Below are 27,580 nucleotides of genomic sequence, written 5' to 3' on the forward strand. Positions count from 1 at the left end.
CACCCAGCCAGGACGACGGCACCGACAAATGATTCTTTAAGGAACCAAGGGACACCTCCAAACCATCCACCCTTGTCCTTGGGAGGGAATTCCACTTGCTGGCTGTTCACTGGGAACACCCCACAGCTGGTCCAAACAGCTCCAGGAGGTTCCCAAAACACCTGGACGACAACCTCTTGGTACAGGGACTCGAGGAGCCGGCTCGGACAGGTGCCCTCTGTGATTTGTTGCTCGTTCCCAGAGAGGCTCTCGTGGCTGACGTGGGATTGTCTTGGCCACAGCAGCCGCCGGGTTTCAGATCTCTGCTGCTTTGCCTGCGCCCGTCTGGCTCCCGAGATGGGCCAGGCACAGGTGAGCATGGCTGGGAAAGCAGCATTTTTATTAATGTGTCCACGGCAAAGCTGTTGTCCCAAAAAGGATTCTTTCACCCAATGTGCGAGAAGCCAATCCCCACACAGAGTTCAAGTATTTCCTTTATTTACTGTTCTGCACAGAAAGAGGTGCTGGGTGGCAAATGCGCAAAGCTAGCACGGCAACTATCAAACTTTTCACTATTTATACATTTTAGCAAAAACGGGATTAATGTTCATTGGCTACCAATTATGTGGCTCACTTATTAATTTAATATAGTATTTCTTTTTAAAATTATATTTTTATAGTATCATATCTAAACATTTAGATGTTGCATTTATATTATATGTAATCTGTAATGTTCTATATCATATATTACAAATAGGATATTATCTTATAATATTCAAAATACATTATTTCTCAATGTTTACTATATACATGATAAATATTAAATAATACACAAAATTTATCTTTGTATTTTATAATAGTATTTTGTTTTGGTATGTATTAAATATTAATATAATCTTTTATTATTGACTATTCTTGATTAGAAATAACTTATTAATAATTAATATTAGTACATGGACTAATATCTCAATATTAATATTTTTCCTCTACTGGTTAAAAGATTTCCTTGCTCCTTATGCTAACTAGTCCTTCTCTGTGCTCGGTCTGTCTCTTCTTTTGAAGAGTTTCCTTTGTTCTCGCTGGGTTTCTGGGGTCACTGAGCTGGGGGTCGGTGGTCGCCGTCTCCCCGTGCCTGAAGCACTTTTATCCCCGGTCAGAGCCGATTTCAGCACAGCTGCTGAGTTGGCTTTATGAGTTTCTTCCTCATCTGGGAAGTTCTGCCGAATGTCCTTGTGGCCTGTCCCTCCTGCATCCTTGGTGTCCCCTCTGAGCAGGAGCTCCTTCTCCCCAGGCTTTGGGCACCTGCCCTTAGCTCTGACACCACTGGTGCCTGTCAAGCCCTAAGCCTCAGCCAGGAGATTCTCCCGACAAGGAACTGATGTCCCTGACACCTGGACATCAAAGGCAGCCCGTGTGGCTCCCTCAGGACGCCGGGCAGGCTCCGGGCCGGCCGCCACCTGCGGAGCCCGGCCTGGCGCGGGCAGCGGTCACTGATTGTCCGGCCGTGGCCGCAGGCAGGGGCAGCGGAGCAGCGCCCGCAGCGCCCGCCTGAAGCGGGACGGGCGATTCTTGGGGGCCGCCGGCCGCTGCCCGAGGGCTCCCGGCTGGGGAGCTGAGGGGCCTGGGGGGCAGCAGGGGCTGTGCGGGGCAGGGCCCTGGCTCTGTGCCCCTGCTGCCCTCCCCTGCTCAGCCGAGGCCGGAGAAGCCGCTGCCTTGGCCGAGTCCTGGGGAGCAGCGTCGGGGTCCTGCAGCAGCTGTGGGTACTTGGGGTTGATCCAGATGGTGTGGATGGCGATCTGTTCCCAGTCCTCCTGCGACACCTCTGTGTCTCTCTTGTGTCCCCTTTGGGACAGCTCTGGGTCTCGTCCGACTTCGCCTTCGGACAGCTCTTGGTCAATTGAGTGTTCCCATTGGGGAAGCACTTTGTCACTGTCATTTTCTTCTTGGGACAGCTCTTGGATTCCCATGTCCAGCCACTTGAGTAACTCTTGGTGTCTCTCAAATTCCCAGTGGTACAGCTGTGAGTCTATCTCACCTTCTGATCGCGACAGGTCTCTTTTGTCTTCCCGTTTGTACAGCTCTTGGACATTCACATCTCCCCTTTGGGAAGGCTCCTGGCACCTCACATCTCTCCCACGGGACAGCTCTTGGTCTTTCTCCACTTCCCATTGGGACAGATCTTGGTATTTCTCATCTTCTCACTGCTCCAGCTCTTGGACATTCTCATTTCCCCACTGGGAAGTCTCCTGGTATTCCTCATCTTCCCACTGCTCCAGCTCTTGGACACTCTCATTTCCCCACTGGGAAGTCTCCTGATATTTCTCATCTTCCCACTGCTCCAGCTCTTGGACATTCTCATTTCCCCACTGCGAAGGCTCCTGATATTTCTCATCTTCCCACTGCTCCAGCTCTTGGACACTCTCATTTCCCCATTGGGGCAGTTCCTGGCCCATGTAGGGTTCCCACTCTCTCTCCTCCCTGGCCAAGTCCCACCCCACAGTCTGTGGCCCTGGCAGCTCTGTCCCCCCCACTGCCCCCTCCCACTGCTCCCCGAGGGCTTCCAGCCACCCAGGGCAGAGGCTGCGGGGGCAGCAGGGGCAGTGCAGGGCACGGCCCTGGCTCTGTGCCTCGGCTGGGGGGGAAGGAGGCGACTGCCTTGGCACAGCCACCTGCCCAGCCCTGGCCCCAAGGGAGCTGCCTCTGGCCCCATCCCAGCTCCGTCTTTCCCCTCTCCCTCCGGGGCTGGCCATCACCTGTGGCCTCATCCACAGGCCTGGCTACTCCATGGCAGGGGGGGAGTTGGGGTTCACCTCCTCTCTGAGCATCTCCATCACGCACTGCCACAGAGGCTCTCAGGGAAGCTGCTTCCTCGTGACAGAGCGGCTCTCCTGGGACTGGGCACCCCACGGCACACCACACACCTGTGTCACAAAGGGCCCTTCAACAGCTGACCCCACTGAAGTGGCATGGAGCAGCCCCGGACTCGGGGACTTGTAGCCCCTGATGTGCCCAGAGCCCTGGGAGGCTTTGGACACGGTCCCATAGGATAGCGTGAGCCCCACCCTGCAGAGCCCTGGCTTTGGAGGCTGGGCTATTTGGGGCACGAGCCACTGGCCAGATGGACACAGCCAGGGAGTTCTGGGCACTGGCTCCATGTCCAGCTGCAGGCTGGGGACAAGGGGTGTCCCTCGGGGCTCTGCCTTGGCCCCGGGGCTCTTGAATGGCTTGCCCAGGGACACAGACTTGGCCACAGACTGCAGCTGTTTCAGTTTCAGAATTTCAGATCTCTGCTACTTTCCCTGGCCCCATCTGGCTCCCGAGATGGACCAGGCACAGGTGAGCCTGGTTGGAAAAGCAGCATCTTTTATTAATGTATCCATACTGAAGCCACCCTGTGTCACCCCCTCAGGATGCTGCACAGGCTCTGGGCCAACCTTCTTCACACAACTTTTCTCTGAAGGAAATCTGTTCCTGCCTTACCTGAGGATTCAGGTAAACTGGTTTAACTTTACTAGTAGGGATAGATCAGTTTTCTTTGTCTGAATAATTACTTTTGCATTCCTGAAAATTCTGCGCCTATCAAGACACCTTGATTAATTTTAATTGATCCTGAGCAGGTGCAGGGCCTCCCACTACCGGAGGTGGGGATGTAGCACCCCGTGCAGGATTTCTCTATGTGCAGAGCTCTTTTGGATGTGCTGCTGGTAACAATCAGGCCAGCAGCTTTCAAAGTGTCCATCTCTCACTTATCCTGGCTCTCTCCAGTGCACTTCTTGCCACATTATCACTTCAGTTACCAATTTTCATCACCAAGCAGTGACAGTGTGTGATCTGCTAGTTTCTCCTGAGCAATCTTTTAGATGCTGCTGTCTCTGACCCAGTTACAAAGGGAAGAAGTTCAAGGTGTATGAACAGCTTCATCCCGTCCCAAGCCTACTCCAAAGGTGTCTGAGCTTTGATCAGTTTGGGCTCTTTATACTGTTAAATAAAAGACAGATAGCAGGTGTACACCAGCAAGAAAAACTTCCTTTGTGCTTTCAAGTGGCCCCCCAGATGTTACCCTCTCCAAATTTCTGAAATTCACAGATTTACCCAATATACAATGTCCACAAAAAATATGGTTTATTGGACTAGATTAAATGATATAATGCTTAGACACTGTTATTTGTATTAACAATGCTCTTGCAGAGGAACATAACATGATACTTTTTTTTCCTGCCTCTAATGAGATCTCAATGCAGGTAATTCATGACAAAGGGCACTGGATGCTTTCCAAGTCACACAGCTTTGACAAACTGTAAGAGATCTTGCATATCCAATAATTGAAATAGAATTTCAACTTTTTGCCTTGCTGAATTAATTTTGTGCTTTTGAGTTCTCTTGAAGCTATGAAGAATTATAAACTATTAGAGCTTGACAAATACAGAGTTGTTCAGATTTGTAACAACAATGCAGAGACAATCATTAAAATACACCATCCTTTAAAAGTGAGGCCATGTTACTTTTGACTCAGAGCATGGCTGGCAGCTGGGGAGCTGGAATAACACTGAAAAAAAACCTATGAAGTGACATCAAACAGGTCAGATGAGTTTTCCTTTCTCTTTTCTTACCAATACATCTCTCCTCACAGCACTATTGTATCTGTGCAATGGATACTGCATGCTACATTTCTTTTTTTGTCTTCAGTGTTTGTTGGAATTGTCACCATCCAAATAATCTGGGTAATGTATTCAAATGTAACCCAACAATGCTGAATAAACTGCATTGACAGTGGTTGGGTTTTGTTTGTAAAGTTGTCCTGAATGAAATTTCAGACAATACCCACCTCATAGGTATATTTACAAAACATTGCACCATTTCCATGGCACAGATGGATTATGGATGCCTTGCAACAAGCAATCACATCAATAAAACTTTAGATAAAAACCTGACTGCCATTTCTGCCCTCTCCATTTAACACTGTGGGCAACAAAATATTTGGACAAGCAATAGGTTCAGTGGATCTACAATCAACAGAAACAGATCCAGACAGCCAATACCTTTCCATAATAAGTTATATGTATTATAACCAAACCAAACCCCAATGTGTCTTGATCCTGAATTTTTCTGTGCATACCAGATCCACCGAGTGACTGTTTGCATCTCTATCCTTGGAGGAATGTGGCATCTGCAACCTGAGGCAGTAACAACCATGCACATACAAATGGTTTTATGCATATTCCACAGGAGACTTTTCACCCACAGGACAAAGTAACAGTACAACATGTTGAACAGGCTGTCACACCCTACTTACCATCATCTTCTCAACAAAATCCATTATGCTAATATACAATGAGCTTTTTAACACATAGTGAACAATACTTGCATAAACAAGTATAATTAATTTATCAATGTATTCTCCAGAGTTCTTTATTGATCACAGAGACCGATACAGCCTACACCAATACCAAAACCAAATTAAATTCAGTCCTTCACTGTAAATGAGAAAAGACAAGAGCAAAATTAATTTCTGGCAGTACCACAAACCGTGGACTGCCACAAACTTAGTGCGAGAGCTGGGACAGATTACAATTGAGTAGCTGAGACCAACCAGCAGGACCCCAGTATTTTGAAGCAATTGTAGATGAGCTACAAAAGAACAGTTTTGATACAGTTGCTTATGAGGAGTAATCTGGCAGAGGACAGTCAACATCGAGGACTAGTAAAAAACAGCATTAAAGTATGCAAAAGGTCACAAAATGTAATTCTGTTGGCTGAAGTAGGTAAATAAACATTTATCAGTTTATTTAACTGATAATCCAGTTATCCTACGACAACGTAATGAAGCAGGTTCACTCTCTCTCTTACAGGATCACAGAAATAACTGGTGTGAAGCTTCATGAAAAGCTTTGCTCTGGCACCAGGCTCTGCTTCCAAGCTGAGTTCTAATGTAGAGAGCTGCTGCAAAGTCTTTGCCTCATTCATGTAAGGAAAATTTGCAAAGAAAGATTTCAAATCTTCCAATTGTATCAAAAAAGGTTTTAATTTAATTTGCTCTCCCCCTTCTCACTGTTCCCCTTCAGAATACATAAATGATCACTTGCAGCAATGCACCTCAATCTTTACCAAATAAGCAAATTAAAAACAAAACATGCAGAGTAGTGATAAAATATCCAAATAAAAACTGAACTCAGAGAAATGCCAAGTGGACATCTGATTCTACATCAAAACCAAAACCAAGCTGCCTGGGCTGTAAAGTTTCATTCACCCTGTACTGAGAGGCACCAAAGCTCTCAGGGAGATGTGTGTCCTACCCAGAGATGCACTATACCCATCTAGCTCACTTCAGTTCAGTCAGAGGTTCATGCACTGAATGAGAGCTGAGTTCTGGCACAATGTGGTGACACCAGCTGCTAAATCAGAAAACCAGGAGTCTTGTCAGACCTTCAGGAAAGGCAGCAGTGGAGGCTGGGGCAAGACCTGGAAATACCAAAGATTTCTCCTGCGCAAGAGCATGAATTTCAGTTCAGTGAAGAGAAGGAGTCAGCTCAAAATGTGACAGGCTCAAGCCAGCTTTGGCACTTGTGTTACTGCAAGTAATGTGGTGACCTGTTCCCAACTCAGCAGGCAACCTGCTGTGAAGGTTTATGTGCACCAGTGACCACTTGAGCAACAGCTAAGGGTTTCTTATCCCAGGGAAAGCTCGCTTGCTAGCTGCAAAGCTGCCCAAGTCCAGCTGTTATTAAACAGAGACATGAGGTAATCATTATTTCCAGAAGAATTAACAGGATGCCAGGGGTGACACATGAAAAATGACAGACAGAATTTTAAAATACACGAACAAGTAGGCTTAAAACCTGCATTGCCTTTTTCCAATTTAAATTCTGTCCAATGAAAGACAGTTTGACAGCATGAAGTGCAAGTTGTCCTACACTGGCTCAAAAAAAAAAAAAATCACTGGAACAATCAAACCCTGAACATTCCTTAATTAAATGGACAAGTCTCTTGGGAATGACATGGGCAGAGACCATACTTTTTGTAGACCAAACCTGAGCAGAGATTGGATTTTGTTTCTTTTCTGTAAATAGACAAAACAAGTATTTCAAGGTAGAGCTGAAGTGGTTTCAAAATAGCAACGACCCAGGTCATAATCAGAATTTTGTATATACAATTTGTATTAACTTAAAAAAATAAAGAAGTTCAAAATACCTCCAGAGAACATTCTAGGTTAGCAAAATGTCCTGTACAAAAGTAGGCCACACTTGTTGGTTTAAAAGAAGTCCACAGCAGTTGGTCTCTTCTTAGCTGACATAGTAAATGGTCTCTTCATTTGGGGCTCTTTTGCTGGGGTCACTGTGGGTGACTTCAGCACCCCATGACGAGGTTTCTGTTCAGGATTGAAAGCCACACGGGAGGGTCCTTCTGGGCTCACTAATATACTTTTGTCAGTCTTTTTAAATTCTGTTGAAAAACAAGCCAACAAGTTAAAAGAAATGCAACCCCTGGAATAACTAGGCCTATCAATCAACTGTGGAATTTCCCAGCCCTGGAAGCCTGAGTTAGATCCTCAAGCCCAGCAAGCATCAGAAGCCTAAGAACTTGGCAGAGAAAACAGATGGTGGTGAAGCACATCTCTCAGCAGAGTCCCTTGGGGAACAGGGTCTGCTGCAACCCACTGAGAATCCTCCCGATGGTTCCACAGACCACCAGAGACTCTGGGCCTTTTCCTCAGACACAAGTGCTCCAGCTATCCTGAAGAACACCACACTGGAGTTTAAAAGATCACAGTGGGTAAGAAGTGTCTCTGCTCTGACTGCTGAACAGCTCCAGAGTTTCCTGGCCATCCCTTCAGCCAGCAGGGAGGCATTTGTTTTTCATTTTGTTCACCTGTGTTATATTAACATGAAGACATTTACCTAAATACACTGTTCTCAATTTGAACTTGACCTATTGCACACCTCAGAGAGTTAAAAAATACCTAAATGAATACATGGAATATAATTCTGTGCTATGGAGCAAGACATTTATTTAACAGGGAAAACACTGTCTGCTTACAGAAGGGAAGTGACATTTATCTACTCATAACCATTAATAAACCACAGGCAGCCAAGATAAAAAGCAAACTTTGCTACTACAAAGTCTGATTTTATCAGCATGTCAGCACCTTTGCCTTGGGAAACAGAAGTGAGCAATGATGACTGTGAAGTGCACGTGTTTCCCTCAGAGGAGCCCTGCAAAGAGGCAGCTCAGGAAGGCAAGTCCATCACCCTGCTGCAGTGTTCCATCCATGAGGCTCCTTCTGCAGGTCACTAATCCAGCACCCTGGAACTGCTCAAGTCTAGCTGCAGGGCTGAATGGCCTGAACTTTACCATCTCCTCTGGAAAGGAACTTGAGGAGAGTTTGTAAACGAAATACAAATATTGAGACAAAAAAGGATCAGAATCATCCTGTTCTAGAGGTGTTCTACAGGTGTGTGAGTATGTACAGCTACCAGAGAGACTGTGGACACACACACACGTCAGACTCACCTGCAGTCATGTTTTTATTCAAGCCAAACGTGACTTTTTTGGAGCTGGGCGACTGCAGCTTGTTCAGCTATAAAGCAAAATAAACACATGAAATAAAATAAGACTTCTGAGGCAATGCTGTGGGTTCTTTCACCTGCACCCCACTGATGTAAAGCAACCTGCTTCCTTCAGTCGGTTTAGAACTGCCCCAATCCTGTGGCACTGACCCTTGCTAAGACAGCACTGTTTTTCTAGCCAAAAGCAAACATATTCCATTTGTGCAGAAATCACATACTCTCCTTAATGTCATTATGTAATTCAGCAACAAACAAGAAGATATTTGTGTGTTAAACAGACTGGCCCCACTGCACTCAGGCCTCAAACTAAGAGGACTTGAAAAGCTTTCGATGTTAAAAAGGTCTAGAGAAGAAGGCAGTCTTTTGAAGCCCTGTACTGTTGCCACCCTCCAAAAATGAGAAGAAATGGAGGCTCAAAGTCCCTTTGCAAGACTGAAAATCAGTTTATGCTTTTGCTTTCTTGTGAAATGAGCAGATTCAGAATGGTGTGCGTTCAACAAGAAGGTTGAAAGCAGAGGGGAAGGAAGAAGAGATTTCAGAGACATCTACAACTCATTTTCTGAAACTCTGAAGCTGTGTTTGACTCTGTCTACAGGGAAATGCCTCAGCATTTCCAGTTTTATCTGCTCATTTTAGGAGACTAACACAGAGTGGAAAAGACAGCACGAGTGAGGTCGCAAGCTGGGGAGCTTGCCTGGGAGGACATTTGTCCCCAGACTCAGCTGCCCTTTGTGAGATCACCTTACCTGCATGGATGTCCTGGTGGAAGAGATGGCGCTTCTGGCTTTCCTGAAGAACACTGCCTTTGGTACAGTTGATTTTTCAAATTTTACAAAATCACTTGCTGGTTTCACTTTCTTTTTCTTTAATGGTGACAGAGCAGCACTGCTTTCCTGAGGAGGGAAAGGGAAAAATGCTTCAGTACAAAGTACTGTAGTTAACTAATACCTGGTGCAGGGATCAGTGCTGACCACACACTCACATCAGCTAATCATCATATTTAACTCTCAGCAGGTAATTTTGCAATTAGCATGAGTGAAAGCAGAAGTTTAAGGCAAGCTCTGCACAGAAATAGGGAAGTCATTGCAAAGCACAAAAGGAAGAATTTGCAATGGATTTGCCAAGCCCATCAGAGTGCAAACAAACACATTTTCTCCATGTGCATGAGGATACTTCACAATTGATCCAGCTCTCCAGCGCACAAGTGATCTTTTTTTTCCCTTCACCATAAGCAAAAACTCTTCCGTGGTACTTCTGGATGAATAAGATAAATAACTAATGAACAAACACAACTTTGGGCTAAGATGGAGAGCTTGAAGAAAAAAATGTGACTATATTATCAGGAATCCAGCTGTTGTGTAGTGCTACTGGTTTGCTGCCTGAAATTCATACTTTTATGGGATTTAAAGCAATTCTTGTCTCCAGCACAAGGCAATTCTTAGGACCTGCACTGGCAGAGGTTTCTAACCTGCTGTCTGTGGACTAGTCAGATACCTGTGGACTGTGGTGAGGGGAAGTTCAGCTATGCTTCTCATCAACCTACAGACATGGAATTCACTGAAAGCTGTGGAAAATGTCCAGAGGATATGGCCTCTTTTGATTTGAAAATCACTTATGCTTTAAATAAAGGGAAAACCCACAAGACTTTTAGCTTTCTGAATTGTGGAGACATCTCTGAAATAATGCTGATCTTGTCAGCTTTTTTCCCCTTCTCCTCCTCTTTCCTCTGAATATTTGAAGCTATTTCTCTGGAGGTGTGTGTTGTCCTTGAAATCAAGAATCAAAACATGCCCCTTATTTCTGGGCACAGGGCCAGGATTATATAATTAAAATCAGGAAATAAAACAACATGTTATTTCTCAAGCAACGAAAACAAAATTAGCAAAGCTTAACTTCCTCCGCATTTACGCATTTTAGCTTTACCCTGCCCTCTTCTTTCTTTCATCAGTATTCTCCCTCTCCTCCTGACTCAGCTTCCATGTATCTTTCCTTGTCTCCATCCCTCTCCTCCCTTTCAGCACACGCACAACTATGTGAACTGGGCAATTAAAAGCAAATGCCATAATTTCTTTGGAATTCTACATGTGAAGAGTGACCCACTAGCCCATGCCCTGACAGTCAACAAGCCGGTGCTGGGGCTGTGCTGCTGCCTTTCCCTCAGTGCCTTACACTGATTTGTGCCAACAACTCATTTCCATGAAGTCTGCAGGAACATCTTATCTTTAATCTATCACAGGTCTTGGAACCTGTTGGTCAGTTACAGCAAAGTCTTAAAGAAAGAGATGGGGGTGTCATAATCATATTTTCTTAGAAACTAAACTTTTATAGACAAAGAAAAACCAGGTGTGAGATACAGAATATTGAGACAACAGGAGACAAAGCCAATGGTTCCTACTTGGAAAGCCCTGCAGTGAGAGAAATGCAGTCTGAATAGTCCCTCTCAGGAGTTTATCATCAAAAACCAGAAAATGTCAGTTATTTTATTGTTATTTAAGCAAAGTTCCAATATGAATTTTTTCTCCTGTGAAGGACTGAATAGTTATATCTTCATATACAATGCTGCACTACTTAACTAATTCTAGAGTTTTAAACTTAAGTCAAACAGAGGTGAGCTCATAGGCTCATAACATGCACTTTTAACTCTTTTATGTGCTCATAATCTCATTTGTGCTTTATGAATTTTTTTTCCACCAAAGTGAGATTGTCAGCAAGACTTCCAAGAATGTAAGTAAACCCCTGAATGTGTTAGGGTGAATATGCACATGGGAAATGAGCAGTTAAAAATCATTTCAGTGGCTGGAGAGGGAAGAACCTCTGCACTCTCTCTCTTAGCCACACTATCAAAATTACACAGTGCAAAGTGCTTTTTGACACTCACATCACTGAGAAAAATCAACCCTGTTCTACTTATTGCCAAAAAGAAAATGGGGGTGGGAGATGGTGGGGAATAAATAGGTTGTTCCCAAACTGCAAGACATACATTTTTGAAGAAGATGACTACAAGCAGACCTTCCTAGCAAAAAACCCACAGTACTGTCTTTATAAAAAACTGGATCATTCATAAATGTGATTACATAGCCACTGATGACATTAAAGGTCACAGGGTCATATTCTCTATTCCAATGTCTATTCTCTTTCCCCAAATACTTTCCCCTGACAGTCCTATCAGTTTGTTTAAGATGGAGCAGTGAGTGAGCAAAAGAAGCCACTCCTGGAATGCTGCGGGCAATTTTACAAGGAGCTTATCCTAATCTGTGTGCTGCTGCTGCAGAGGGGATGCTCCATCTTCCCATTTCTCATTGTCTTGTCAAAATATGATGCCCTTTGTAAGCATGCTGTAAAGCTCAACCAGAGACCCAATGCAAAAGAATAATTAACGCAGGGACTAAAGAAAAAAAAAGAAAGACAAAGAAAGACAACCCCATCTTGCCCATAACATCCCATTTTTCAGCTAGATGGGTTCTTCCAGCTGAGAGGCTGGCACAGGATTTAGTGTCACTGTACAGCAGGGTGTGACACTGTAGCAGTGTGTGGATTTCTGGGGAATCAAGTTCTTTTTGGTGGCAATGCATGATGACATCAGCATGCAGCCCATGCAGCCCCATGCTCAGAAAGCTAAAGCCAAATTTGAAAATGAGCCTGGCAGTTCCTGAAGCAGGCAGAGAAAAGAATGAGATGTACATACCACCTTCCTGCTTTTCTTGCATGCAGTCTCCAGAACTCCATTGGCTTCGACTGAGTTTAGCACCTCTTTCACTTTTCTCTTCTTTTTCAGGGCTGCTGCATTCTGACTGGAGACTTTCATCCCTTCCAAACCACCTAACTTTGTCTTTGTCTTCACTGCGACCTTTCTGGAGGGCAGAGATTCAGACCCTGCCCTTCTTGGCAGGGTCCCCACCACACCTTCCCTGTTGGGTTTCAGGTCAGTTTGCTGCACAGGGGGTTCCCCATTCACCAGGACAGCCCCTGCTTTCTGCTTCTTTTTCATAGCCTTAGGAGGTGATGGCATGACAGATGGGTTGACATCCTCTGCTGCACTGGCACTGGCTGGTCCATTCTGACATGCTGGTTTTGCAGGAACGTTCTGCACTTTTGGATTCACGTTCTTCAAATGACTCTTTTTACTCTGCTCTGCGTCAGTCAGACTGTTCTGCGCAGAGATACTGTGATTTTCTCTGGTGTCAGTTGCTACATTTGTGGTCTCACTGGTCTCATTTACTAGCAATTTCTTTTTCTTCCTCTCCTTGTTATTTTCTGGCACCTTTTCCTGGCTAGAAGCATCAGATCCAGATGTTTCAGCTTTTCCCTCCTCACAATTTCCATCAGCTGTTCCAGAATCAGCACTTGGGCTGTCCCTCTTCTTCCGTTTTTTCCTCTTCCTCTGGGAAACTGATGACACCTTCACACTTGAAAGCTCTTCTTTATCCTCTAAATCCATCACAAAAAGAATGCCATAACACAGATGTGAAACACAAAGGTACTTAAAACAACTGAACTCTATTTTTTTTTTTGTTCTTTTCTTTTAAAATAGGTGTACCATTTTCCTGTTATCAGCCTGCACAACAGTTTCACTGTTACAGCTGCTCAGGACACTGCAGTCTGCTGATGTCTGGCCTAATTAATACTTTGCTAATTTTGCCTTGTCACAGCTAAGATCTAAACCATTCCCTGTGGCAACCTTATTTTTCATAGCAACATCCCTAGAAAGAGTTATTACCCACCTGTTAAGCCCATCAAAGGGCAACTCAGGGGTTCAGTATTCCAGCATCCTGCATCCCCAAATTCTTATATTTCAACACTCATCCTGTTTTAAGACTGACATGTTTCTGCTTTCCTACAGTAAATTCACCTGCTCAAAGGAGCGATGCAAACACCTGCTTCCAGTTCTGCTTTTGACTGAAATTTTTGAGGTGATGCTTGCCTCAGAATTGGTAAGAGAACTCCCCCCACTTTCAAAGAGAACTTAATTTCACATTTAACCCTCATCACAACAGGCTACAAATCAGCACATCCTGAACAACAGTGTTGCCATCCTCAGAACAGCTGGTATCTGACACTTTGCCAAACTGTACAAGTCACTGCAAATTGTCTCTTTTCCAAAGGTTGATCTTGCCTTACCTTTTACTTTTTCCAGCTCATTTTGCTGCCAAGGCTTGACGGCTTTTTTCTTTCGCTTTCGCCTGCCGAATTCATCATCGTCTTCATCTGTAGAAACATCTTCAGGAATATCTTGGGGGAAGATTCCTGTTGAGAAAGGATAAGGTATCAGAAAACTGCGAGTCCTACTTCTATGAACAGTTATATGAACTGTTCATATACAGTGTAACTCCCACAGAAAGAAAAAACAACTCCTTTTTCCCCACCCAACCTTAAAGAAAAACATATGACTGATTCCTATTTGTTTAAGCAAAAATAATCATCTTTTATTTCAGGACAAAGTACAGGGTTGCTCAAATTGTGAAAGGAATTTGGCCATCTCACCAAAACCATGTAATGTGTCTTAATGAGCTTTAAAAAACCCACAAAACTCCCAATACAATATTCTTGAAATAGACATTAAAAAAGAGAAAAAAAATTCCAGTACATATCGTATGGGAGCATTATATATCATTTAATGGAAAATAACTGCTGTCTCTGTCTGGTGCTCAGTCCTTACCTTCTGCTAAGTCCTGGAACCTGGAGGGGAGAGGAAGGGAGAAAAGAAAAACCAAAACATTACTATTCATTTAGTACTGATAATAACACTAGCAGAACAGCACTACTGCACTTACTATGGTTTTGTCAAAATAGGAACACCATATTTTGCATAGGAAGTTACAGAGAGCTCACTCCAGAAGAGATCTGCCTCAGAAACCCCCAAACTCAAACCAAATCACTGAAAGGATTGAGAAAACAGCAGTTCAACATTTTTCCTGCATCTGTTCCTTGTGTCACACAAAACCTGATGTCACATCCTGCAGAACAAACCCACCCTGTGCAGATAAACCTCTGCAGATAAACCCCAACTGGCTGCAGTTGTCTGGTACCAGTGAGGAACAGCATGACACCATCACCAGGACAAGAGAGGCTGGACAGAAAGCAAATGGAAGTTGTTCAGGAAAAGGTGAACTTCAGGAGAACTCACTTTTTGACCAGCTTGTACAGACGCTTTCTGTTCAGGGAAGGTGTATTTTTCCTGCTTGCAAATTCGAAGATTTTGTCAGCAACAGCCTTGTAATCAAACTGTTGGGGGGAAGTACAATGCAGCTTTTCTTAGTTTATCCATGCAAGATAACTCAGTGCAACTCGTGTTACCAGTACATCAAGTTTTAAGCTCAATAGGTAAATTGTAAAGATACACATCTTGAAACAGACACTTCCTTTAAACCCCAAATGTTTTCCTCTGTTGAAATTTACGCCCCCTTCACACACTGATTTGTACAGATGGCTGCTTCATTAACAGAACAGCTGAACTTGGTATCACTTTCTCAAACGTTCCCAACCTTAATTCTTACTCAAGAGAGAAGCCAACCCACTTCAAAACTTCCATAAATATTTAGCTAAATATCAGATTTAAAGTGTGTCATGTCCTAATTCTTGCTTAAAAGCCACAGATGCATGAAGTGTATCCACCTGCATGTGTGTTTGATGGGAGGATCTGTCAAAATCACTACACTGCACTGGCCCTGGGTCTAGAAAACCCAAATTGTAACATATTATCCTCTCTCCTATGTATCCTGATGCCTTTTCCTGGTCTTAAAATCAAGAGTCAAACACGGTTAGAAGGGGAAAAGGGATTTTACCTTGGTATTTATTTTTAAGAATCCTTAGGTGCACACGTCCAGGTCATATGGATTGAAATGCACCCCGCCGAATATACGCCAAAAGATCTGGTATATCGTTACAGGTTTTACTAATTAGCAGATCTATCAAAGATTCCCCAATGAGAGGCTCGAGTGAGCCCCCCTCCCCAAGGAACCTTCCCCTGGATGGTTCTCTCTTGGTTTACAGAATGTGTTCTGGAGAGGACCTTGGGCTCTGGGGCACACTGATCCCTGGCTACCAAGCTTCTAAAATGTTGAGTCTCTCAGCTTGACAAACAAGTCCAAGAATGGAGGCAAAAAGCACTAGGAGTACAGAAGTTGTAAAAAGGCATAACAGGGGTATAAAAGAAAAGGCAAAAATCTTCATGGCATCAATCCCATCATCCATTTTCAATGAAACTTAGGCTGATTGCTTCCCCACCCACCCAAACGGACTTGGCTTTTAGCACACACATTTTTAAATTATTGAAACAGGAAGGAAGGAGCAGAAAACAGAAGATACAGGAGAGAGGAAAGAGGAATTTAGAATTTAGAAATGGATTTATTTTACTACCACTCACAGAATACACATTACATAAATACCACCTTACATTAAATCAAAAGGAGATTGAAATTTTGTAACCTGTCTATCCTTTAACACCCTTTACTTCGGCACCTCTTGAAAGGAAGGGGGAAAAAGAAGTAACAGTAACAGAGTAAGTAAGCCACAAACCTGAAGAACAGTCCCGATCCCATCATCAGCATTTTCATTGACATCCTCTGTTTTTTCAGAGCTCTGTGCTGATTTTCTTGACAGACATCTGTCTGCTATTGTAGAAAAAAGACTGAATATTAATGGTTTGTTTGAGATAGTGACTCCAAAAGAACAAACTTTATTAAGCACATCTGAAGGGAAGATGGGAAAACACAATTATCCTCAAAACACCCTGAGCATGTGTTTGATTGGTTCAGAGCAGTATTTTCAGGAAACAAATTTTTCCATCTTGGCAACTCTTACCAGGGCAATTTAGAGCTTTCTCCTCACCTTTGGTTTTAAGCACCTCTTCATTTTCCTCTCTGCCTTCTTCAGAAGCATCCTCTTCATCACTGTGGGTACCCAGCTCTTTCATCAGGTCTTCGATGGCAAAGGGGGACTGATCCACGATCATCTCAAAGATGCCGGTGGCCACAGCATGGAGCACGCAGCGACTGTGTCACAGGAGAGCAGGGTGAGCCCAAAGGCAGACCATAAACACCCCTGCTTCTCACATTAAAAAAGGGGGAATTGGAGGGAAAATGGGTAAGAAAGAACGTGGAAGAACACCACGCTCTTCAGATGATGGAAGTGAACCTGTTACTCCCTAAACAGAAGTCCTTTAATCCAAGCAATGTCCTGCTAATGTGCCCCTCTTAAATTTCACTGTTTGTATGTTGACCTATATTACACTGCAAAGAAGCCAACCAGCTCAGCTGCTCTATGCATTAAAAAATTAAAATAACTGGACAAATTAATCAACAGAGGTTGATATAGTTCTTATAAATCCATGCAGACTATCTATAGCTTTGATAAACACAAGTTAGCTTCAAATGACTGTGAACATTGCTGGTAAAATACCCTTCTTTTTCTACATTCTGAAATTATGACTCTTTGATCCATTTATTACCATATTCAGAGTTTCTTAATTCTTAAAATGTATTTATCCTGTCATTGAACTTACTCTTTTGATTTGGCAGCAATTTTGCAGAAAGGTTCGATAAACTTGAGATTCTGGTCTGCTGTGAGCTGTTTGATTAGAAAGAAAAATCCTGTGAGTACAGAAAATACTGTATGTGTACACTGAAATTCCATGAATATTGGTGTTTGTACAGGAATCTTCTTTAACAGTCTTTCAGCATATTATCTAATTCCAACTGGCAGAGGTATCCAGGGCCTTTTTGTTACCACTGCTACCATCAACTTCCAGATTTCCCTGGAAGTATTATAAAAACACTGACTGCCTTGCAGACTTTTTTCTGCTGCTTGCAGAAATACAACAAGGCTTCTTACTTTAGATATGGAAACAGGAGGCAGAGAAAACTTAAAACAATTTTGTTTACTTTCCCAAAGAAGGTCTGTAGCAGACAAGAGTAAGATTTGGGTTTCTCTTAACTGGGCTGCTTGCACCAAAACACTGTCAGCTACAATAGAGCTAAAGATCAAGATCCTTCCCTTCAAAATTCAATTTATGAGCATCATCAGTGATTGCAAATAGTCTGGGGGACTCACTCCCCTCTCCAGGCTTCCAGTGAGTGGCTTAGCTACAGTTGTATGACTGTGGAGCTGCAGAAATGATTTGGGCACCAAGCTCTGGCACTTCTCTGGTGCAGACATCTCTGTCTTGCTCCACAATCCATAACCACAAAACTGCAGGCAGGATTGGTTTGAATACTGACTGGAAGGAACACGAATGGAAAACTGCTAACAGCTTTGTCCATTGCAAGGAGAAGTATCAGAAGCCAGAGACAAAAGGAAGTAACTGAGGAGGAGCCTGGGACAAGCGTGGGGCAGCAAGAAGGGTGCAGGGACAGGAGGAATGCACTTTGGCTTTGCTGCTGCAAAACTCTGCACCACTGGAACAGCAGCCAAAATTAAGAGTCACAAATTAACTGTCACAGCAAAACACAGCAGGGCAAGACAGATGTCACCAGCAAAACAAACATCTGGATATGCAGGGTAAACTGCACAATGCACAGACAACAATAAACAAATATTAGACAATGGTGAAAGCTCACTTTCCTTCTCTATTTATGTGTTACATAACGAGCCAAGAGCAGGCTTTATGTCAGCCTTTGCAAAAGCAAAGACTGAAAAACAAGTTCACACAAGGGAAATTACACTGAGTCCCTTCTGAAGCAAACAAATGAGAAATGGTCTAACTTTTCTATCACTATTTTTCCAACCTCAATTTGGAGCAGCATAGCAGTACTCAGGAACTTCAGAGAAACTACAATATTCTCACTGTCAAAGACATGAATAAAAGTAAAAGTGTAACTTGTAGTAAGTCACTTTCTTCAGGCTTACTCAGTGTTGTTATGCGATATTTAGAACAATTAAAAATTGCATAATCTAAAAACTACATTTCTTCTAAGATGCTCCATGCCACAGTTAACATCAATCAGGAAGAAAATGACAAAGTATTTTCTAACCTCCTTTGCACCAACTTTAGCCAATTCATCCAGATAGATATCAATGAAATGGAACTTTATCCCAGTGGGAGAATTGCTGTCTGGGTCCATAACTTCTTTCATTAATAGCTGCAGCAATGGTTCAACTAGACTGAAAAAAATAATAAAGGGGAAAAAAAAGAACAAGATATTCATATTCAATTGCTCATGTCTTATCTGCCTTGGAAACAAACTCGTCTTGAAAACAAACTCCACTTCTTTACTGTTATGGACAGCTATCCAATTTGAATTTTTTTCCTTTTTTTTTTATCCTGAGGCCTATCATTGCTATCTTTCAGGAGAGTGAAGTTTTGTATATTCCAAGCTTTCTCCCCTGGCGTTCTTTGGGACCTCCTGCAATTTTGCCCAGAACAAACATTTCCAGTCCCAAAGAGAATTCAAAACATTGAAAACCCATAAACCTTCTTTCAGTTTTACTTTAATACACCTTCCTTCAAAAGCATTTTAAAAGGCAAGAGGAAAGAAAGTCATGCTAGGCAGCTTCTCGGCTCCACCTGGGGAGGGAAAGGCAGTTCTTGAGCTTCCTCACTCTGCAAATAAAGGAATCACAATGCTCTCTTCTCACACTGCCTCCTTCCAGTGCAAGATGGAGGCCAAAGCCATTAGAAACCTTGTCAGAGATCAGTTTGGGTGACCATGTGTGTGGGAGGAAGGGCTTCAGCTTTATCAAACCTCCTCCCACACCTTCTGCTCCTGTCAAGGAACATTTTCATCTCTTCAACCTGAGGGCATTTACCCAGTGCAAAATTAAGGTGGAACAGGAGGGATGGGATGTTCTTTAGCTCTGCATTCCTTTCTGTTTCCACAAAAACATGCCTGTGTGCATCCCACATTTCAGAGGGTAAGAGAGAGAAACCATAACCTTAACACTGGGTTATCGAGCACTTTCAATTAAAAGATTTAAATCTCTTCATAGATTTAAAGACAACAAGCTTAGAAGTGGCACAGAGCTCTAGACAGAGCAAATGACTGCAATTATTTGCCTTTTAATAGAATATGGAAGAAATACAACCAAAACCACTGATGTTTACAACAAATAGGAAGCTAGTTTACAATTAAGGCGTTCCGTCTTAGCAGAAGAGAACTCGCCATGATTAATCATAGTAAAATAAATATTAAAAAAAAAAAGTCAGAGCCAATCAGAAAACCAACATAAACAAAGAAAAAAATTCCTTTTCCATATTTTTGGGGATGCAGGTCCCCTGTCTGCACTCCCTGCAGGTGATATTTCATTGATAGCTCTTCTGGCTAAATCAGAAAATGAAATACATTAAATACTGTATTCAATTTAATGAAGTGTAACACCTGACTATGTCACTAAACAAAGTAAGTGATATAAAGGACAAATAAGCCTTAATGTTAAGACTTCATGACAGTAGCATCTATGGAAAAAAAGGACCTATTAAATGAAAATATATTTGAATACAGGTATATTGGGTGACTTGTTTATGATGCAACAACATTCAGAAATCCGCTTACCCCTCATCCCATTCATTTCTTTTCAGCACTTCAAAGGATTGCCTCAAAATCAGACGCATCAGCTGCAAAGCACAAAATCTGTTACACATTTTGTTTATGAAAACGGGTAGAGGAGTCACTGTGACTGTAACAGGAACAGATTTCTTGGTAAACCTCTTAAGCACAAGGTGGAAGGTGCCTCATGAACATTTCGACAGATTGTCTATCATGTAATGCAACAGAAGGGTGCTGTGAAGCAAAAAAAGGCAACAAACTATTTTCATATGCTAAGCACAGAAAAATCCATGAACATTTCTTCTATACAGCTTTCTCTTGATTCACACCCCTGATTTCTTCAATAAGTTCTGCCTTAATCTAAGAAAAGCCACATCTTAAACTGGCTCAACAATATGGGACAGATGATAACAATAATAATTTAATTTACTCAAAACTTGCACTAAGAGACAGTGATATGTAACTACATTTGACTAGCTCAAAACACCTCACTTACTGAAATAACTTGTATCTGCTAATATTGGGAAAGAAAAACCAAGAGTGAATGTGCCTGTAATGACCTTCTTTCAAAGAAGAAGATAATGGGATTTTGTTCTTTACAAAGGTACGCTTTTTAAGATTTTAGTACTTGTTTTAATATTCTGTTTCCTATAGAAAGAATTCTGACAACTGAATGTACTGCAGTGGATACTTTACTGGTGAAAAGCTGGGGTTCTGGTGCAGAGTCTTTTATAGAAGAGTCTTTAAACAGCCTGATCTATATAACTGATGTTGATACAGTGTCCTTTGAGACAGTATTTATATTCCAATATATAAATCAATGAAAAAAATAACTGAGTTAGGAGGGAAAGCACTTAATATATATATAAAGATATAAACTGCACTGGCTTTTAGATTCACGCAGTGGTGAGTGAAAGCCTTTGAAACAAACATCTCTTGCAATGAGTCAAGAAGATGATCCCTTCTCTTCTCTTAAAATATACACCAAGGCATGTGCAGACAAAGCTGCCTTCCAGCACACCAGCACCACATGTTTTCTAGGAGAAAACCCCACCCAGAGATGTGTAAGTACCATGTAGTACTTGTCCAGACGCAGATTGTCAATCCCGTTCCATTCCCGGTTCATCGTTTGCCAAAATGTCTGGATGAACAGGTGTCCTGCAAGGGAGCAAGGAAAAACACCTGTATGTCTGGCACAATGGGTTATTTTGCTAACCTGAAAGAATCTCAAGAAAGGGATGCAGTTCCCTAGGATTCTCCTAGTGACAGGGACAGAGCTACAGGAAGACAGGCTTGAGACTGGTACAAGAGTCAATTAAACTTGAGAACAATACAAGAAAAGGCACACAGCTACTTTTAAAAACAGTTACAGGGACAGATTTGCATCTATTTTGTGTTATATATGCACAAGTTAAAGGAAAATATCCATTCTGCCCTCATTTCTACCCATGCAAGTTTTGGCATTGACTGAGTACTCCATTTCATGAGCATTTTGAATACCAGGGGCTTAACAGCTCATGAAACAAGGTTGGTTTTGAGCAGGAAATACGCAGAGCAGTCTACACAGAATGGAAAAGTAAGGGGACAAGTTTGCTTTGCTACCTGTCCTGCAAAATCTCACCTGTATCACACTAAAGACACAACTCTTCCTCTGCAGCAGCCAGAAAAAAACTGCACCTCCTTTAATGCAATCACACACACCAGTTGGACAAAAATGAAAGAAAAATACCCCAAAGCAGCACCCCATCTGTCTGTCTGTATTCTGGCACTGTGATAGTGGAATCACCAAAGAGGGAAGTACCTTACAAAGCACTAGGTAATTAAATAGTACTTACGAGTCTCTGTATTCTGAAACACGTGGATAAGCTGTGAGATATTGGCTGCAAGTTCCTCCTAAAAGTAAATAAATGTAGTTAGTGTAGCATGTTTTGGAGTTTGGTCTCCTCACTAAACACACAACCAGCAAACAGCAAGAAGTATGAATTTCATGAAACATCTCTCAGAATGAGAAATATTCTCTCAACAGCTGCTTTAGGACTGCAGTTATCCTTCCACTAGGACTAGGTCAGCTGGAAGAGAAGTTTCAAGGGTATCAAAACCTGTTCATTTCACCAGATCTCGGCACAAATCATCTTTTTGACAGCAGACAATATTCAATTAAGAGGAGAAGAATCCCATTAACAAATGATGTAAAACTTATGGGGCGCTGCTCTCATATACATCTCTGTGGAGCTGTCTGGGCCATGTGTGAGATAAACCTTGTTCATGCAGACAAGTGATTTGAAAATTGAGGTTACTGAGAGCTGGTACTCCAAAACCAGTATCTTTTGAAGGTAGGGAGACAAACTAGTAGAAGTTGACCAAAATACATAGTAGAGACAAAGCTGGTAGTAGATGAAGTGCTACTGAACTAACATAGGAAAAGGAAATGGAAACTTTCACACTGAAATCTGCACAAATGTTATAGCAGTTAAGGGCAACCTGCTGTTACTGCTTTACTTACACCAAATCAACATATCATGAGGCATCTATTTCAGCTCTCCTTTTGAAAGGTAAACAGCTACACCTGCCCCTCAGAAGGTGAGTCCAAACATGATCTGCTCACGTTCAGATCACCGAGTTACAGTCACCTCTTCTCCTGCATGTGCCACAGATAGGCTGCAGGGGAAGGAAAAAAAAAAGATAATTTTCCCTGTTCTAAATTAGTATGTCCTTAGAGTGTATTTTGGAGGGACCCCCTCAAGCAAACACAAACCCAGTTACTATACCTGAAGCAGAGGTTTATCCTGCATCCACATACAATAGAAAAGGCCTTTCCATATTTTCAGCAGTTCTTCCTGGCTGAAGCCACCTACAGACCAGAAAAAGTCTGAATGAAAGGAAAAAAACACACATTTCCACCAAAATATTTTCATGCAGTTCCCTCTGCTCCCTGCTTTCTTCTTTGTTCTTGTTATTTTCCCATGGTTCCTACTGTAAGTACATTAACTGGAAGGCAGCTAGGCATAGAACAGTGATTCCATGACTGTAAGATTCTACCTTGTACTGAAACAACAAAGATTTCAAAGCAATCACAGGTAAGATGAATACCAAGATAATTCTGATAAATCTCTCTGGCATATTTTCAACACAAAGTCTGAAAGAAATTTTTAATGAGGGCATCAGAACTAGTTTTACAAGAGACATGATGGGTTTTGTTTTGTTGTTTTTAACTTGTCTCACTTTACCAATAGTTTTACTCCTTACTAGGAGTTTGTTTGGATAGAATAAACTTCTAGCAATCAACACATTTATTACTATATTAAATTTCTATATTAAATACTTCCAACAGTTAGTCTTGAGGTGTAGTAACACCTGAATTTTAACAGCAAAACAGTATTTTCATATTCCAGAAGTAAAGTACTACATGGAAGTCATAATAGCTGCTCAAGAACTGGATTTTTCATTACATCAACTACATTTCTGTGAAGTAAAATTGTAACAGTACATTGTTACAAGGCAGCTACAATGACCTACTACAGCTATTTTCAAACTATGGCCTACTAAATACTCCCAAGCAATTTCGTGAAAAATCACTTTGAAAAGGTCATCATCTTCAGTAAGCTGAAATTTGCTCCACAAAGACCACTGTCTCAGGAGTGTGTCAGTCAAAAAGCCTGAGACCCAGCGTTAGACCTGAACTGTGCACCTTTTCCTTGGACCAAGTCATTTGAAAGCAATTATCACTCAGACAAAAACACCTGCAAACATGCTAGTGGAATCATCTGCAGTCCTGCTTGGTTAAAAAGAAAGGAAGTGAGGAAATATGCAAAATGCTATGTAGGAAGCCATATGTCCAGTAATATCAAGCCTTAATTATAAATTTAACTTCGATTTGACAGTAATGTTAAGATAAAATATGAAACAATTTAATTCACTGTTTAATTATTCATTGAAATATTAAAATTAATAACATTTCTTAAGGGAATTATATGTGACATACTGACTGGTAAGAAGCAGGTTTAACCTCACAGGTAGCATTAACCCTACGGAGGCATCAGACAGAAGTATCACCTGCTACCTATAAATGCGGCTCAGGAGTTCACAGAATTGAATCACAGAATTATTCAGGTTGGAAAAGACCTCTCAGATAATCACTGCCAAGGCCACCACTAAGCCATGTTCCCAAGTGCCACATCTACACATCGTTTAAATCCTCCAGGGACAGTGACCCCACCACTGCCCTGGACAGACTGTTCCAACGCTTGAGAACCTTCAGGGAAGAAAACACAGACTTCCATGGGGTTGCTTTTCATACATACAGGGCTTTTTAAAGTGCCTGAGGCAGTCCTGTGTCCATTTGACATAGGACTCTGACCAAAAGGTTTTACAGCAAGTTTCTTATCCTTGTGGCTCAAAAGGATAGTTTCAAGATTGTGTTTTCTATTTTTAAATTTTACGTGCCGACCCCAGCCACAGCTGGTAAATAATAATCATTCAAGTAAGGCTATTTTAAAACCTGAATGCATTATATTAGCAACCACAGAACTGAAGGCCTTCTATACCTCAAACCTATCCTGAGAAAGATTTTGGCTTTAGGGCTTGAATTGTAACTGTCCCTGTGCACTGTAACTCTGTTCCTATGTATTGTTGGAGCTGGGATTAACATGTTACAACCACTCACAGCTACTTTAATGCAATCCTTGTCAGCATTTCTGTCTGGGAGCTGGGCAGCTTTGACACTGCTATCATTGAATTTGTTACAATTTTTCCTATTCTAGATAATTGCAATGGACCAGATCCACACAGGCACATTTCAGTGGAAATTACATAAATCCTTCACAGATCTGGGCCCGAGTAAGTGCAGCTCTGTCAGACAGCAAAACCCCCCAGCAATGCTTCCTCTGTTACCTGAAGTTATTTCTGTTTACTATCCTCTCATCAGTTCATTAGGTAGTTCTATGCCTCCCACAGAGTTTAACTTCTTGCTGAAAATTAAGAGCTCTGGCTCTGTGAAGAAGCTCCCCCAGCCTTAGCACAGACCACACTGAGCAGTCAGCGTGAACATCGGGTGAACTCCAGCACTTCTTCCAAAAGCCAGCACATTCTCAGCTCCTCAGGTTAGGGCATCTTACCTGGGTTGTGTGGTGTGTGAGCCTCATCCCTCTCAGAACACTGGATGGATATAAGGCTGCTAATTAATAAATAACTTAATAAATCCCCTTCTCTCCTGAACATGCTTTTTTTCCAAGCCCAAAGAAATTACCCTTTGTTTCAAGTTTGAATAGTATCTACCAGCAAGTAAATCTAAGAGCTCTGGAAATTAGTCACCCTTATTTCCTACTCATTTGCATTCCATGGTGTGCTGATTTTAACATGCAAAAGGTTCACAGCTCAACTGAGCAATTTCCCTGTGATGGTTTCATGATGTCAGTACCTGAACCCGCAGCCTTTTCCCTCAGTTAGGAGTACTCCTGGCCTTCTTGTGGCTACTTCCACGAACTCCAAGGAATCTGCACTTTGCAGTGAGATGCACGGAGCACTGCTGAACACAGACTCCCCCTTAGAAAGTCTCTAGAGCTAAAAATAGCTGAAGGCTCAAAGAGTACTTGAGAGGTACATGATGTACACTGACCTAGTCCCCAGGCAATCCCTAGATTTATGTTAACTGTCAGGAATGGGATAATGACTGTTTGGCTCTCTGGCCTGACCCTGTAGGGCTATCCTAGGTGTCCTTCCCTCTGTCAGATGCGGCTAATGGGACAAATACTACCTGAAAAGGCAATAAACAATATCTATTTTACAGTCTTTTCAAGGAATTGACTCAGGTCCAACCATTACTCCAGCTCCAGTTTAGCCCTTGGGGTCAGGTCTAGGCTGGTTCCCCAAAGCCACAGATATAAAATATAGGTGCAGTATACAGTAATACATAATTTAAATGTATGATAATAAAATCATGTACGAACCAGCTTATAAAATATATTTTATAAAAATTATATATAAATTATAGATTATATATTATATTATATTATATATATTATATATAACATAACCTATAGGAAAAACCCACATCCATGTGGAAACTGTGCACAAGACACTTTCAGGTGCAGGAAGCTTCAGACTGGCATTGCCAGACTCAAACTGTCCCCAGAAACACCGGTGAACTCTTGTTCTAAAGTGCCAATATATAGCTCCACGTTGAATTTATAGAAAAATTTGGCAGAAAAACTTTTGATACTATGAATGTGGAGATAGTCCAGATGGGTAACAGAATCAGCTTCAATTACACAAGTGCTGAAACACTCCTGAACCTTCCCCGATTTCCTCCAATGCTCCTGAATATCAGTCACGGAAAAAAACATCGCCTCACAGAAATAGCAGAAAATGAAACTTCATGCTGCATATACAGGGCAGTTTCCAGCCTGGATCAGTGCATTTACACCCTGTTCCTTGGGAACGAGAGCACATGAGCCACGCTGCTCCCATCCCAGATTTGTTAATGCTGCCAGCAAGACCCTCCCCCGGTCCAAGCTGATCCTTCCCGAGCCCCTCCAGTGTCCGGAGACGCTTCCCGGGCGAGGATCCACGAGTCCCTCTGCTCCCGGGTGCTGGGGCTGCGCTTGCGGCAGCAGCGGGGCAGAACGTGCGTACACACGGTGAAATACATGCGTAAAAGTTAAACAAAAGTTAAAAAGGGAAAAGGAAAATACACGAAATAAAAATAAATAAATCAAAAATTAAAACAACAACAACAAAAAACCTCCAAAAAAACAACAACAACAAAAAACGAACAAAAAAAAAAAAACAAAACCCAAACCAAGCCGGAAAGAAGCCCCGAGGAGGCGCGCTGGGCTCTGGGCGCACACGTGGTGCTTCCCTCCCCATGCCGTCCGTCCGCCGGCGCCGCCGCTCCCTCCGCGCCCCTCGCCACGGCACCGGGCCCCTGTCCCCGTCCCTGTCCTTGTCCCGGTCCCTCCCGACCCCCGGGCCGCCCCGGTCCGTACCGGCGGAGCGCTGGGTCCGCACGCCGATGTAGCCCCGCAGCTTTTTGAGGGCGCGGTCTCGGATGCGCTTCTCGTTGGCGGCCAAGCGCTGCGCGAACTGCACCTCGGGCGGCTGCACGGCCGCGGGAGCCATGGCCCGGCCTGGCCCTGCTCCGCTCCTGCCCCGCTCCCGGCCCGGCCCGCACCGCGCCGGGCTCCGCCTGATGCCGTCACCGACGCGGGGCTCCGCCGTCACCGCAGGGAAGGCGGGGCACCGGGATGGGCACAGGGAGGGCCGCGGGGAACGCGATGCGGAGGTCGGGGCTCATCGGCACCAGCGGGGCGGGTGCACCCACGGGAGGCACCGGCCGAGGTCTCCCGGGGCTTTGCACCCCAGAGATCACAAAGTCATTAAGGCTGGAAAAGACCTCCGAGATCATCGAGCCCAGTCTGTGACCGATAATCACCGTGCCAGCCAGCCCACGGCACTGAGTGCCACGTCCTTCCCGAATCGAGGGGCCCAGAGCTGGACACAGCACCTCAGGTGTGGCCTCACCTATGCCCAGCACAGAGGCATAATCATTGTCCTGGTCCT

General features: G+C 43.1%; 1 protein-coding gene across 1 annotated transcript; it reads right to left on the minus strand.

Moving 5' to 3' along the window:
* Positions 1-4,077: 4,077 nt before the first annotated feature.
* Positions 4,078-27,517, minus strand: LOC121672916 (ribosomal RNA processing protein 1 homolog A-like). Its single transcript, XM_042045828.1, has 16 exons — positions 27,007-27,517; positions 22,792-22,874; positions 21,859-21,916; positions 21,096-21,181; positions 20,030-20,091; positions 18,512-18,641; positions 17,044-17,108; positions 16,371-16,534; positions 16,059-16,153; positions 14,668-14,765; positions 14,200-14,219; positions 13,662-13,787; positions 12,229-12,971; positions 9,290-9,436; positions 8,488-8,554; positions 4,078-7,419 (listed from the first exon to the last, which is right to left on the minus strand). Exons 1-16 carry the CDS (start codon positions 27,137-27,139, stop codon positions 7,229-7,231), a joined length of 2,268 nt encoding a protein of 755 aa, XP_041901762.1. The 5' UTR covers positions 27,140-27,517; the 3' UTR covers positions 4,078-7,228.
* Between the last annotated feature and the right edge of the window lie 63 nt (positions 27,518-27,580).

Source organism: Corvus kubaryi, unplaced genomic scaffold (genome assembly GCF_017639235.1).
Source record: "Corvus kubaryi isolate FWS band 111438036 unplaced genomic scaffold, C.kubaryi_AGA036_p1.0 65038, whole genome shotgun sequence".
In the NCBI taxonomy this organism is placed as follows: domain Eukaryota; kingdom Metazoa; phylum Chordata; class Aves; order Passeriformes; family Corvidae; genus Corvus; species Corvus kubaryi.